General features: G+C 42.2%; 1 protein-coding gene across 6 annotated transcripts in view; it reads left to right on the top strand.

Moving 5' to 3' along the window:
- Positions 1 to 12,675, top strand: part of LOC137652271 (ATPase family AAA domain-containing protein 2-like) — a 96,442-nt gene that overhangs the window by 21,639 nt on the left and 62,128 nt on the right. For 4 of the 6 annotated variants that reach the window (XM_068385555.1, XM_068385556.1, XM_068385554.1 and 1 more), the window contains 3 exons: positions 5,237 to 5,449; positions 6,482 to 6,632; positions 7,116 to 7,352. In XM_068385555.1, coding sequence (XP_068241656.1) covers positions 5,237 to 5,449; positions 6,482 to 6,632; positions 7,116 to 7,352 — 601 coding nt within the window. The remainder of the gene's footprint in view (positions 1 to 5,236; positions 5,450 to 6,481; positions 6,633 to 7,115; positions 7,353 to 12,675) is intronic. The other 2 variants (XM_068385558.1, XM_068385560.1) reach the window with 1 other exon arrangement.

The raw sequence follows: 12,675 nt of genomic DNA, 5'->3' as shown, positions 1-12,675 counted from the left end.
TAGTTACGAAAGAATATTAGTAATTGTGGTTGAGCAAGAAAAAATGTTGAGGAAAACAGCTTATAGTTACCAAAGAATATTAGTAATTGTGGTTGAGCAAGAAAAAATTGAGGAAAACAACTTATAGTTACCAAAGAATATTAGTAATTGTGGTTGAGCAAGAAAAAATTGAGGAAAACAACTTATAGTTACCGAAGAATATTAGTAATTGTGGTTGAGCAAGAAAAAATGTTGAGGAAAACAGCTTATAGTTACCAAAGAATATTAGTAATTGTGGTTGAGCAAGAAAAAATGTTGAGGAAAACAGCTTATAGTTACCAAAGAATATTAGTAATTGTGGTTGAGCAAGAAAAAATGTTGAGGAAAACAGCTTATAGTTACCAAAGAATATTAGTAATTGTGGTTGAGCAAGAAAAAATTGAGGAAAACAACTTATAGTTACCAAAGAATATTAGTAATTGTGGTTGAGCAAGAAAATTTTTTGAGGAAAACCGCTTATAGTTACCAAAGAATATTAGTAATTGTGGTTGAGCAAGAAAAAATGTTGAGGAAAACAGCTTATAGTTACCAAAGATTATTAGTAATTGTGGTTGAGCAAGAAATTTTTTTGAGGAAAACAGCTTATAGTTACCAAAGAATATTAGTAATTGTGGTTGAGCAAGAAAAAATGTTGAGGAAAACAGCTTATAGTTACCAAAGAATATTAGTAATTGTGGTTGAGCAAGAAAAAATGTTGAGGAAAACAGCTTATAGTTACGAAAGAATATTAGTAATTGTGGTTGAGCAAGAAATTTTTTTGAGGAAAACAGCTTATAGTTACCAAAGAATATTAGTAATTGTGGTTGAGCAAGAAAAAATGTTGAGGAAAACAGCTTATAGTTACCAAAGAATATTAGTAATTGTGGTTGAGCAAGAAAAAATGTTGAGGAAAACAGCTTATAGTTACCAAAGAATATTAGTAATTGTGGTTGAGCAAGAAAAAATGTTGAGGAAAACAGCTTATAGTTACCAAAGAATATTAGTAATTGTGGTTGAGCAAGAAAAAATTGAGGAAAACAACTTATAGTTACCGAAGAATATTAGTAATTGTGGTTGAGCAAGAAAAAATGTTGAGGAAAACAGCTTATAGTTACGAAAGAATATTAGTAATTGTGGTTGAGCAAGAAAAAATGTTGAGGAAAACAGCTTATAGTTACCAAAGAATATTAGTAATTGTGGTTGAGCAAGAAAAAATGTTGAGGAAAACAGCTTATAGTTACGAAAGAATATTAGTAATTGTGGTTGAGCAAGAAAAAATGTTGAGGAAAACAGCTTATAGTTACCAAAGAATATTAGTAATTGTGGTTGAGCAAGAAAAAATGTTGAGGAAAACAGCTTATAGTTACCAAAGAATATTAGTAATTGTGGTTGAGCAAGAAAAAATGTTGAGGAAAACAGCTTATAGTTACCAAAGAATATTAGTAATTGTGGTTGAGCAAGAAAAAATGTTGAGGAAAACAGCTTATAGTTACCAAAGAATATTAGTAATTGTGGTTGAGCAAGAAAAAATGTTGAGGAAAACAGCTTATAGTTACCAAAGAATATTAGTAATTGTGGTTGAGCAAGAAAAAATGTTGAGGAAAACAGCTTATAGTTACCAAAGAATATTAGTAATTGTGGTTGAGCAAGAAAAAATGTTGAGGAAAACAGCTTATAGTTACCGAAGAATATTAGTAATTGTGGTTGAGCAAGAAAAAATTGAGGAAAACAACTTATAGTTACCGAAGAATATTAGTAATTGTGGTTGAGCAAGAAAAAATGTTGAGGAAAACAGCTTATAGTTACGAAAGAATATTAGTAATTGTGGTTGAGCAAGAAAAAATGTTGAGGAAAACAGCTTATAGTTACCAAAGAATATTAGTAATTGTGGTTGAGCAAGAAAAAATTGAGGAAAACAACTTATAGTTACCAAAGAATATTAGTAATTGTGGTTGAGCAAGAAAAAATTGAGGAAAACAACTTATAGTTACCAAAGAATATTAGTAATTGTGGTTGAGCAAGAAAAAATGTTGAGGAAAACAGCTTATAGTTACCAAAGAATATTAGTAATTGTGGTTGAGCAAGAAAAAATGTTGAGGAAAACAGCTTATAGTTACCAAAGAATATTAGTAATTGTGGTTGAGCAAGAAAAAATGTTGAGGAAAACAGCTTATAGTTACCAAAGAATATTAGTAATTGTGGTTGAGCAAGAAAAAATTGAGGAAAACAACTTATAGTTACCAAAGAATATTAGTAATTGTGGTTGAGCAAGAAAATTTTTTGAGGAAAACCGCTTATAGTTACCAAAGAATATTAGTAATTGTGGTTGAGCAAGAAAAAATGTTGAGGAAAACAGCTTATAGTTACCAAAGATTATTAGTAATTGTGGTTGAGCAAGAAATTTTTTTGAGGAAAACAGCTTGTAGTTACCAAAGAATATTAGTAATTGTGGTTGAGCAAGAAAAAATGTTGAGGAAAGAGATTGAAAGATTTCTCAAGTTAATGGTGATGAGTGTCTGGTTTTATGTTACATTTCTTCTGGGGAAGATACAATGAGTGTCAAATGATCAGAGATTATTTATAGGGACTAACTACTCACAGAAAGTGGGTCTGTTGAGAAAATATTTCAAGAATTGTGGGAATTTTTTTTTTTGTTCTTTGGATTTGCCTTGAATTTGATGCTGTTTTCTTGTTGTTGTTAAGCAGATAGCCCTCAATTTAATATTGTTTTATACTAAAACAGTAGGGTTTCAGACAGATTGTATTCTTTATTTGGCCTGTTGGACTTTAACCATTTGCTTTTCCAACTAGGGATTTAAGCAAGCTTGTGATGATACAGTATTAATACTAGTGATAATGTTAGCAAATTTGTTATAGGATAGCAATAGAGACAGTTGCTACAGATAATGTAAACACTGTGCTAAAGTACACAAGACTAGATTTGACAGAGGGGGGACTTGAAATTATCAAAAGAAATCAGGAATGGAATATTTGAGGTACTTCACCTGATAAGTTTTTATACAGATTATTAAATTGATTAGTTTGTTTTAGTAAAGAGATGGAAAAGCTAAATTTGCATTAACCAGATTTATCACTAAGTTGAATAGAATAAGATGAAGCTAAAGTGGCCAACTACCTCTACTTGTATCTTGATACAGTGCCACATTTAGAATTAACTTTCACTGAATTAAGTTAGTTATGAACATTGTTAAATAAAACATTTCATTCTCCAATGAATATGAACCCTTTACACTAAATAAAGAATTCAGTGAAAGTAAACGATGCTAATGTGTTGATCCAACTGCTAAACAAAAAGAGTGTTCAAATGTTAGAAAAAATTATAAGTTACTACTGTATATATTTATATTGTCAGTTCACTAGCTATAGTCTCATCCAATTTCATTAGAACTTGTCAGTTGATTAATTTAAGATTTGTTCCAACACGGAGTACTTACCTCGAACTACTTTCTTAGGAGTATCTGGGATCTCCTCCCAACCGACCAGAGTTTTGTGTAGTTTACCCTATACCCTGATAGGCAACTTACCGACTGAACGTTAGCTGACGAATGTAAACAATGCTTCGGATTTAGGACACAAAACTTTTTTTCTCGTGAATTTGTCTGTTATTTGACTATAACTCATTTAATATAGTAAATTTCTATATTGATGTCTGAAAACACCATTAAGTGTCACATTTCGAACTTCCAATGCCATGAATAACGTTTTTGTTGTGTAGTTGTCATGGCAACTGTTGAGCTCTAATGTAAATAACCTTTTACTTACGGTAAATGAACTTTAAAAGCATATTACGATAACTCAATGAATATTGATTTATATTGAAAAAAAAAACATGCATATATATCATAATTTCATGTTGACACAACGTAAAAAGGACAAAAAAATTACCAAAATCATCGAGTGAAGGGGAGAAGAATGACGAGAGCTTCAGAGAGTGGGGTATTTCATAAAATCGGCAACAGATGGCAGCATATAGAAGCCAGAAAAATCTTCAACAAAAGGCGCCAAGCTTAAAATTTCTTACGCTTTTATGAATAAAACTGTTATGAATACCTAAACATAAAATTAGTATTCCTTTACAATTCAGCTCCACAAATAACAAACAAACAAGAAATTTTTTCACAACGCGGTGTGGAGTAAAGTTGTTCTCCGCAGTGAAAGGTTATGAATCTGAGTAAACTAAAGTCGTTCTCCGCAGTGAAAGGGTTAAGTTGTGGTTACTCTATTGGAAAAATCCCTGTAAAGCATGGCTCAAGTCCCATAGTTTCTAAATTTATTAGTTTCTGCACTATCCTTGCGAGCTAGAGATGGTTAGGGATCCTATGAGCGTATTTACTTAAGTCATCAGCAGCCATTGCCTAGCCCTCCCTGGTCCTAGTTTGTATGGAGTGATCATAGGTATATATGGATGAACTTTTGGACATTGTTCAGTCTATTGCCTCTACCACTTATAAGTTACTTTTAAACATGGAGGTTACATGAAGATGTGTCCAGCTGCTGGTAATTGAATTCATATGGTTTAATGAACATATGTTAAACAGTTTGGTACATGTAGTCAGAGGTAATAGGGAGAAGACTTGCGGCATATGAAAAAAGAGAACATCGGTGAATACCTAGATCAAGTGGTATTTCAGGCAGATACAGTAAGTGCGAAGACAAGAATATGGAGAAAACTATTAGCTACAGACAATGAAATTTTATTTCTAATTGAAAACTCCAATTTGATAAAATTTTGAATTGAAATTTAGTATTTGTTCTGTTTTTCTTCAAACTATAACTTCCTAGGGGTAAAATCTTTCAGGAGGTAGAAATGCAATCCAAAGCATGCCTCTAGTACACGATTCAGGTTCTAAATTGATGTACTATTCAGGTTCTAAATTGAAAGGCCTATTTTTAACTGGATTGTCTTTTGTTTGTACTCCACCAATCGCATACTGTATGCAACAATGGTGGTTGTTGCTGCTGTTCATAACATTCACTTCAGCACACTAAATGTAGAATTGTAACTTGGAGATAATTCTAACTTACAAATAGGATTTATCTCTAACTTACAAATAGGTATGGTAGTATTCTGTATAGCAAAATGTGATGATTCTGAATTTGTACAGGTGGTGAAGAATGTGGACAAACTTATACTTTAAAATATTTCAATTGTCTTAAATATTTATTTCTGTTACTAAGACAGTGTTTTGGTTTTCAGAGCCTATACCAAGAAGAGCGCTTCCACACAAGAGACAAGATGAGGCCGTTGGCATAGAGGGGGATACAGATACTGATGATGAGCTATTTCAGCTCACTCAGTCCAGGCGTACTCGAGGACAGCGAGGTAAAAATCAGAAAAGTATTAGGAAGAATGCATATATGATGAATGGTGATGATCTTGGAGATGAGGGAATTGTGGAGGATGAAATAGGTAAGTTTGAACAGTGTTAGTTTAGTTTTTGATTTTGTAATTAGCTTTTTGTTGCAAACAAGAACTACTGTAGAAATATATTTACAATACATTGATTTTCAGTAACATAACTTAGGATCGTTGCAATCCTCAGATAAGCTTAAGAGCATGTCCGTCTTTGTAGGATGTATGCTTGTATGAGTGTATGCATGTATGTACTTATAATTTTTTACATTTTCTATTAAGAAAATTACTAATTGATATCACAGTGGAGACATGCAGAAACATTGAATTTCTGAAGAAAAAAAAATCAAATTTTAGGTTTATAGGGAAAAATGACTAGAAATGGATTCAGCTGAATATGGCCAATTATGTGAATAATACCTAGAGTGTAGGTTTGGTGACCACAATATTTTAGTAATAGTGACATTCCACATGTGCAACCAATACATTATAGATACAAGTCCTCAACTTACAAACATTTGGTGATGCAAACACAAATCCAATTGAAAATAACAAAGATAAGGAAATACTGTGATAAAACAGTATTATATCATTTAATACAGTTAGCAAAACAACATTAGTAATAACCTGTTTTCTATTTCATATGTAATCCGACCATTTATTGACTTATGTAGCTGGATATCAAAGGCATGGAATTCAGATCTGGTTTACCATAGGCCAAAATTCAATAAAATTGGACTTGCAAACAATTCAACTTACAAAAAGCTTGTAACCAATTTTGTAAGTTGAGGATCTTATGTATATATAAAAAAGGCCGATCATGTATTTGATAATAGTATCCTGTTTTTTCTCAGTAGGGACATTTAACAACTATTCCAAATTTATTTTACACATACAGAGCTCTTAATTTGATCTATTTTTTTTTTTAATAAAATATGATACAAATATGGAGAAATGTTTGTTAAATATACTTGAATATGGAGAAATATTTGTTTACTAAAGATATCTGCATAGGGAGAAATGTTTGTTAAAGATATCTGAATATGGAGGAATGTTTGCTAAAGATTTTTAAATATTTGTGTCCTTCAGGTGTGAGACGCAGTTTAAGGCGACGAAAGTATAAAGATTTTGATCAGCAGTCATGGTTGGTTGGAAATAAGAAGCTTCGAGGATATCCAACCATGGTTCCGAGTTCCGAACCAGAGAATGATGAACCACGGCCCGCTAGAAAATTGCGCCGGTAAGGATGATGGAACAAGTTTCTCTTATTTTTGCCTATTTAATTGTTTCCTTAAACACGACCTAAGAAAATTTTTAGATTCATATTAGTTTAATTAAAGCAGTGATCGCACATTTAGAATTTGAATTCATGAAAAAAAACTAGTAATATTTTATTGGAGAAATTATTTTTGATTGTACAAAAATATAATTTAAGGTTATTGAAAAGGTAATAAAAGTAAGATCTTCCATAAAAGTAGCGCACCTTCATCGTCATCTCCTCTTACGACTATTGGCGCAGAGGGTCTCGGTTAGATGTCGCCAGTTGCTTATCTTGATCTTTTAAATCATTACTGCTCCCTTCATCATCTCCAACTTCATGTATCCCAGAATTTGAAATTGCATTGATTGGTAACCTTTTTATTTTTTTTTTTTTTAGATATATAAAGCCTAGTACTGTATAACTAACTGTTTTTGTTTCTCCCTCCCCAAATTGATCCCACAGGCATATGAGTTCAGATTCAGTGATGGTATCAAGGAGTCGTTCATCTCGATTCCACAGTACTGGTGCTGAATCTAGACGAAGGGGTCGACGTCGGTATGATGGAGGGGAGGAAGAAATGGTTTCCGTTGCCTCTCGGACTAAAAGACCAAATCGCCTTTGTTCTCCTAAAAGCGACCGTTCTGATGAAGAAATTCCTCTTCCTCGTAGTAGGCGACGTGTTCCAGCCAGGCGGTACCGGTAAGCTATTTTACTAACTTTGTAATTTTTTTTTTTTCATTTATTCTCCAATTTGAAAAATTTAAAAGTCAAGATTGTGAAAGAATGTACATCATATGGATACAACAAGCCATTTCTAGTCCACCGGAGGACAAGGTCCTCAGACTTGTCTTATTCATGTCTGGGGTTTGGCGAGTTTTCATTATGGATTGGTGATGGTGGAAGACTTTTGTCCGATTGTTTACAGCAAACTAACGTAGTATGCGTAGCCCGGACAAGTACAGCATTGCTGATCATGGTGATACACCGTTCCTTTCACCACATTGGGGTATCCCTACTCAGAAAGGGCATATGGATATGTATGTATAGAAATCACGAAAGTTGACCTGTGATGAGCTTGAGCTTAAAATATGTTTGTTCCAACACGGAGTACTTACCTCGAACTACTTTCTTAGGAGTATCTGGGATCTCCTCCCAACCAACCAGAATTCTGTGTAGTTTACCCTATCTCCGTTTTCTATGGGGGGGTACCTCTGGCGGAGGAATACGCGCCATGAGGCGACCCGGGGACAGAGTGTGCTCGCTCAGGTCTCAACCTCCAGTAAGTTTTCTGGTCGCGTCGTGATAACATCTCGCCGCGCTCTCCTTACCCAGTGCGACGCTTTGTGTCCCCCCACCCTTTGTGTCCCACGAGGTTCCCACGTGGTCCCCTTGTGTTCATACCTTACCTTATCCTACCTTTCCCTCTGTGTTCCTGTGTCGTTTTGGTGCTTATTGGTTCGTTATGGAGCATCCCCGCTGTTGCCCTGGGCCTATGGCCGGTAAATCTTGTGGGGCCTTTCTTTCCAAGCCGGAAGTCGACCCCCACTCTGTGTTCGTCGTGTAAGGTCAGTGTGTGTTCCCCTACAGCCACGTGTCCGGAGTGTGAATCCTGGAACGAAATACAGTGGGTGCGCTACGGCACCAGAAAGAAGAAGGCTACCAAGAGATCGTCGAAGAAGTCAAGCATTGCCTCTCCTCTTGCTTCGCCCGATGCCTCTTCGGAGAGGGCTTCTCTGCCGCCTTCCCCTACCCAGAGTAGGGGACGAGGTAAGTCCGTTGCGGGGAAGCGGCTCATTGCTCTTCCCCAGGAGTCTGTTATGTCTGTTGGTTGGGATGTTGTGTCTGTTCAGGCAAGTGGAAGGGCTGAGGGAGGGACGGGAGTGTGTCCGGGAGACGAGGTCCTGGTGCCAGCAGGGCCCGTCTCTTCCGACGATCCTATGTGGGGGAAGCCCGCTATAGCCTCTTCCCCCGCTTCTGGGTCTGTGTTTCTGGTACGTCAGCAGCCGGTGGAGACGCCGAGAAGGAAGATTCACCGAATTCGGTCCCCCTTGTGTGGGCGCCGCCGAGGACGCCCTTCAGGTCGCCCATGAGACTGGAAGAGGAATTCGACACCTGGTTTGTCCGCAAAAAAGTTCTCCCCCGGCGCTGTCGGCAATGCTCCTGCCCGTCTTTCTTCAACCTTCTTCGCCTGCGGATCGGCACGAAGATCCACCAGCAACACGGGACGCCTCGGACGATTCAGCGCATTCCTACCAGTCATCGGTCTCCTCTTTTGGGTCGTACTCTTTTTCCTTGGAGGACGAAGGTCCGAGGGACTCGAGGAGGAGACGAGAGAGATCCTGTAGGAGGTGTAGGAGGTCCCATTCCCGTTCCCGATAACGCCACGCCAGGAGACGTTCCCGATCCCCCAGTAGGAAACACAGGAGCCCCCGCTCGTCAAAAGGCGAATGGGTGCGAGTCACCATCCCCCGCAGCCACCTCCTAGGAGCTTCAGCAGCCCCGAGTACCTCTGGCTGGCTCCCTAGAGCTCCTTCACCATCCTCGCGGTACGTCTCCTCCAGCAGACCCGATCATCGACGGAAGTCATCGCACCAGGTCTCGGTCGACAGGCATAAGCCCACTAAGGTTCTGACTTCATCCGCCCAGCGGAGAGAGTCGCCCCTTCGGACTGGCAGCCTTGTCCCGGCCTCCAGTTCTTCGATGGCCCGCCCTGAACGAAGGAATCAACCGGCCAGCACGGGGAAGCCCGCAGCTCCATGGATCTCCGCAGGAGGCAGTAGACCCATGACGGCTACTTCCGTCCCAGCGGAGCTGCCCACTCAGCGAGTTGAGCCGCAAAGGGCTCTCCACGAGAAAAAGATTCCTCCACCTCACGTGGAACCCTTCTTCGTAGACGTGCCTACTCAGGCGGAGGACCAGTTGGCCGAAGGCCTCGTGGATGGCGGCCAATGTTCGACAGACGAGGTCTCCACCTATAGGAAGGTCCTAGCCCTCATCAGGCGGCATCATAGGCAGGATGAGCCGAAACCCTCGACAGATGAAGCCTGGCTCTCCGGCATTAGCAGGCTAGTGGATAACCCTATGCAGCAGAGGCCTTCGCTGGCTCTTCCCCTGGAGAGGGACGTTAGGCTGGGTATGGACCACATAGATAGCCAGCCAGGCGGACGCGCCCAGGAATCAGAGCGCCTCCAAACTACTCAGGGTCTTAAAACACAGAAACGCTTTTATCTCCCGGAGGGGCGCCGCGGAGGTCCCTGTACCGTGGAGCCAGCGATTGCTATCCTGAACAAGGGAGCGGCTGAAGATAGGGCGTCCTCCGCTCCAGTGTTTTTCTCCGGCAGAAACCTCCATGGTGAAGGATATGGACCTTGATTTAGTCTACGTATCGTCATGGTTGGACTGGTGGGCCTGCACGTTGGTATATTTTCAGGCCTCTCACGACCTCTCCGTCCCCGAGAATGAGTCCTTGCTGAGGGAGCTGATTAGTTCGGGGGCCAAAGCACTCAAGTTCCTCTCGTACCAGTCCCTCTCTCAGGCAGGCAACTGGGTCCTGCGGAAGAGGGACACAGTCCTGAGCAAGCTGGTCAGGAGACTACCGGACAGAGAGGCGAGAGCCTTGAGGAACTTACCTCTGTGGGGCGAGTCGGTGTTCCCCCTGAAGGCAGTAGAAGAGACTATGGAGAGGGTCAGGAAACTTAAGGAAGCTGTAACCCCAGACCCCACCGGCAAGACGACCTGCCCACAGGAGACCCTCTTCGGATGTCTCTCACCCACCCCGCGCTTCGCCTATCCAGCCTAGAAGGGACACCCCGTCGGTGTCTTGGCACCAGCCCTCGCAGCCCTCCCGTAGGGGTACTTCGGCCCCTCAGGCGAACTTCAGGCCAACCTACTCTAGCTCCAGGAGAGGATGTTCCAGCCGCGCCTCTCGAAGGAGATAGGAAGGGAGGCCCCCTACTTCTGCCGAAGCCTAAGGTAGGGGGATGCCTATAACACTCTTGGCAAGCTTGGCGGGACCACGGAGCGGATCCGTGGTTGGCGCCCAAGGACCCCTTGAGAAGAACAGCATTGCAGGAGGAAGTTTCGGCCATGCTTGCAAAAGGGGCAGTAGAGCCAGTCAAGGATCCAGGACCGGGGTTCTACAGCAGGCTCTTCCTGGTGGAGAAAGCGACAGGGGGCTGGAGACCAGTCATAGATCTTTCAGCCCTCAACAAGTTCGTGTGCAAGACCGAATTCAAGATGGACACCCCGAAGTCGGTTTAGGCGGCTTTGAGGGAAGAGGACTTCATGATGTCCATAAACCTCAAGGATGCCTACTTCCAGACCCCTGCCCACCCCTCCAGCAGGAAATTTCTAAGAGTGAAATGGGGTACCCAGACGTTACAATTCAGAACCCTCTGCTTCGGACTGTCGACAGCTCCTCAGGTCTTCACGAGGGTCTTCGCAACAGTCTCAGCCTGGGCACACGAACAGGGCACCCGCCTGATTCGGTACCTAGACGACTGGTTGTTAGTTTTATCCTCAGAGGGAACACTGAGGGAGCAAGGCGCGAAACTTCTGCTGTTCTGCGGTGTCTTGGGTATCACCATCAACATGGAGAATTCACAGCTGGTACCCTCCACCAGGATGACCTACCTAGGGATGGTTCTAGACTCCCGGTTGGCTAGAGCCTTCCCCTCCGCGGAGAGACTAGACAACCTAGATCAGATACTCCGGCCCTTCCTGTCGGACCAGCCCAGGAGAGCCAAGGACTGGCAACGATTGATAGGCCACCTCATGTCGTTGGAGAAGTTGGTCCCCCAGGAGAGGCGCAGACTCGGGCGTTCAGTGGAACTTGAAAGAGCTCTGGAACCAGGGGGACTCCCCACACAAGATAGTCCTGGTGTTCCCGGAGACGAAGGAAGTTCTGAAGTGGTGGCACGTCAGAACAAACACCCTCAGAGGAATGCCCTTCGCAGTCGACCCTCCGAAGAACCTCTTTTTCACGGACGCATCCAAGGAGGGTTAGGGAGCCCATCTTCTCGACAAGGCAGCGAAAGGAAAATGGGACTCCGAGGAGAGGAGCCGGCACATAAACGTGTTAGAACTGATGGCCGTGCAAAGGGCATGCCGAGAGTTCGTTCATCTACTCCGGGGAAACACCGTGGCTCTGATGTGCGACAACGCCACGGTGGTGGCCTACATGAAAAAGCAAGGAGGACTGAAATCGAAGGAGCTGTGCAGTCTCACAACGGAATTCCTGGAATGGGCAGAGGAGGAACAGATCAAGATCACAGCCAGGTTCATTCCGGGAAAGAAGAACGTCTCAGCCGACGGCCTCAGCAGGATGGGTCAGGTAGTAGGGTCGGAATGGTCCCTACACCCAAGAGTGGCAGAGACCATCATCCTGAAGTGGGGCTCTCCGGTAGTAGACCTCTTCGCCACGAGACTAAACGCACAGCTCCCCGTGTTTTGTTCTCCTGTGCCAGATCCAACAGCAGCGTTCGATGACGCTTTTGAACATCCTTGGGACAATCTCGACGTATACGCCTTCCCCTCCTTCGGGATGCTCAGACAAGTACTCAACAGAGTGAGGCGGGCGAACAACCTGTGGATGACTTTGGTAGCGCCTTGGTGGCCGGAGAGAGAATGGTTCGCAGACCTGAAGGAACGGGCGCGCCTTCCACCTCGGCCCCTGCTGGACAGACCAGACCTTCTCCGACAACCTCGCTTCCAAAGGTTTCACGAAAATCCTCGGTCCCTCCGCCTTCACACGTGGATGTTATCAAGCATCTCCTGAGGAAGGAAGGATATTCGAAGAAGACCGCAGCAATTATGTCAGGATACCTAAGACGGTCCTCGGTCGCGGTATACCAAGCAAAGTGGGCTACTTTTACCAAATGGTGCACCTCGAAGAACATCAGGCTGTTGGACTCCATTCACGAGATAGCCGACTTCCTGGTCTATCTGAGGGACGAAGTGGGCACGTCCATACCAGCCATCAAAGGAGTCCGGGCGGCGTTAGGCCAAGTCTTCCTCCTGAAGG

This window comes from Palaemon carinicauda, chromosome 13 (genome assembly GCF_036898095.1).
Source record: "Palaemon carinicauda isolate YSFRI2023 chromosome 13, ASM3689809v2, whole genome shotgun sequence".
Taxonomy (NCBI): Eukaryota; Metazoa; Arthropoda; class Malacostraca; order Decapoda; family Palaemonidae; genus Palaemon; species Palaemon carinicauda.
This window is presented reverse-complemented; position numbering and strand designations above follow the sequence as displayed.